The sequence below is a fragment of the Pholcus phalangioides genome, unplaced genomic scaffold (genome assembly GCF_987345545.1).
Source record: "Pholcus phalangioides strain wild (caught in Gottingen) unplaced genomic scaffold, Ppha-v1.0 ptg000003l_1, whole genome shotgun sequence".
NCBI classification, from domain to species: domain Eukaryota; kingdom Metazoa; phylum Arthropoda; class Arachnida; order Araneae; family Pholcidae; genus Pholcus; species Pholcus phalangioides.
In genome coordinates, this window is record NW_028301596.1 from 35,848,909 (window position 1) to 35,851,558 (window position 2,650).

General features: G+C 38.3%; 1 protein-coding gene across 1 annotated transcript; it reads left to right on the plus strand.

The window, feature by feature from the left end:
* The first annotated feature begins 613 nt into the window (after positions 1-613).
* On the plus strand, positions 614-1,224 carry mRpL51 (mitochondrial ribosomal protein L51). Its single transcript, XM_089247580.1, has one exon. It carries the CDS (start codon positions 662-664, stop codon positions 1,133-1,135), a length of 474 nt encoding a protein of 157 aa, XP_089103706.1. The 5' UTR covers positions 614-661; the 3' UTR covers positions 1,136-1,224.
* The last annotated feature ends 1,426 nt before the right edge of the window (positions 1,225-2,650 follow it).

Here is a 2,650-nt window from a genome sequence, read left to right on the forward strand (position 1 = left end):
TTATGGATCACTTGAGGGATGCGTGGCAGTTCCAGAGCACTTAAGTAGCCCGCGACCAAAGCGGCTAGATCTTTAATACAGCTTTGCCCGCGATACATTTCCAGATCATTTCTATCGTTGTTTTTTTTTTCGCAAAGATTAATCATTGTGGAAACAAAAAAAGAAACACGCAGTTGTATTTGAAAAAATATTGACGTTTAATTATTTTTGCAACAGACTATCTACAAAATAAAGAAAACATCACAGAAACGGTTTTTTTTGTTAGGTACCAGCAAGTGTTTCAATCTCAGCCATAAAGGAAAAATATAAACAATTATATTTCTCCTGGATGGTCTCAGTCTAAGCTAAGAAATCTTCCTTCATCCACTAATTTCAAATGAGAATTTTCTTGAAAAAACGAATGAAAAAGTGCCATAATTCTGTTGAAAAACCAGATCGTTTAAAAATAAGGAGAAATGTGAGAATAGTTCCAATGTGGGTCACTTCACGGTAAATTTTATTTCTTTTTTTCTTTTCCAATTTTAATAGAAAACTAGCCCGTATTCTATTTGATAGAATATGGTCATGCGTATCTCATAACCACTCGATCGAACCTGGCAACAGAATTCACGGAGCGTAAACAAATCAGTTAACGCCGTCCGGCTCAGGCTGCCGAAACACGATGAATTTCCTGAAGTTGTTTGCGAAACAACGACAGCAGACGATCGTTCAAACCGGAAGGTTTCTGTCCGGTCGCATGAAAGAGACCCCATGGAAGAGGAAGTACACTAGAAGGTACGGGTACGAGAGCCCTTTCCTCCAGAGACCGGACACCTTACCTCGGATCCAGGACACCAAGTACCTGAATAGGCTAAATGAGCCGAAGCCAAAGAACGAATGGACGGAGCAGAAAGCTTTATTCGGCCAGAACGATTACATCGACATCTTGCTGGGAGACGCGGCTATCCACCCTGTCAAGTTGCTGACCAATCAACCGGCATGGATACGTGGTTTCCAAGGCAACGAGTTTCAGATGCTTCTCCTCAAGCAGCGCCACTACTACTACTGGAGATGGACCAAACCTACCAAGTTTAGGTGGCTCAATAAAAGGATCATGTACCTCTACAAGTATTTGAATAACAAAACTAAAACGTGAACATCAATAACTGAGCACTGACCGAGATAGTTTAGTAGTGTTTGTATAATAACCACATTATAATCCAATGAAATGTTGTATTAAGTTCATTACTTGCGTTATGTGTGTCTATGATGTTATAATTCCTTTCCCCCCCCCCCCACTCTTTATACAGTGGAACCTGTTGATAAAGGACACTTAAAAATGTGCCCACTTACGAAAAATGTCCATTAATTGGTAGCAAAATGCACTTCCCTCAAAAAAAAGCATGAAATACAATTTCTCAAGTCATTAATGAACAGATGAACTCTGTAAATAGGGTACGTGCCCATGGCCATCTAAAGCAGTGCTTCTCAATTTTTGGAAGCCTATAGCTCAGTGGAAGTATAAAGTCAAAAATATGACCCAGTATATGACCCAAAAATATTGCCCAGTCATAAATATGACTAATGGGAAATAAATGGCAAAATATTCAACAATCGATGAATCACTCAGCTCTGTTTGACTGACGCCAGGGCTTGACAGTTGAGAGACACTGGTCTAAAGAGTGTCATAAGCTTGTGGCCCTAGAAATACCTGTCTACCAATTTATATACTTGCTGTCAAAAATATGACCCAGTATATGACCCAAAAATATTGCCCAGTCATAAATATGACTAGTGGGAAATAAATGGCTAAATATTCAACAATCGATGAATCACTCAGCTCAGTTTGACTGACGCCAGGGCTTGACAGTTGAGAGACACTGGTCTAAAGAGTGTCATAAGCTTGTGGCCCTAGAAATACCTTTCTACCAATTTATATACTTGCTGTCAAAAATTGCATGTCAATCTCATTTTTGTGGAGCTGGTCTGTATTTGAAGTCCCCCTGGGTGGGCCCCCATGCATTAAGATGTGTATGTGACAACTTCAATGATCAGGTTTTTCTTAAACAGTGATCTATTGTTCGAATCATGATTTTCATCCAGACTTGTAGAAGAAACCAAATCGGGACAAACTATTGCCAAGGGCAAGTATAAGTTTTGATGAATGTCTATTGTTTTACCACCTGACCAACTCACAAGCATATATTTAAAAAAAAAATTAAACTCTTTGGTGGGATGCAGTTTAGGCCCCATCTTCCTGTATCGAATTACAATATCTATGATTCTTGCTTTTCATTGTGAAATTTAACATCCTGTATGGACTCAATGAACAACAAAAGTATAATAATTAAATGTGTACATAATGAAGACAACTTAGATACTCTGAGGTGAATATCAATTTTCTAAGTCTTAACATGGCAACTTATTGACCATTAATTCCAAATGCTTTATGCAATAACACATGTCAGGGTTAGATAAATCCTAGACTCCAGGTTACCATGAAAATCTATCGGTGCCTAAAATTTTATATTCTAGAGATGGTTTAAAATTTTTCGATTTCATAATAAACTTCCTACCAACATGGGCAAGGCGTCCCAGAAAAGTAAAAAAAAAACATTTCAGACACTTTTTCTTGCAAAAAAACCATGCTGGGGTCCTGCGAAATTTGGCT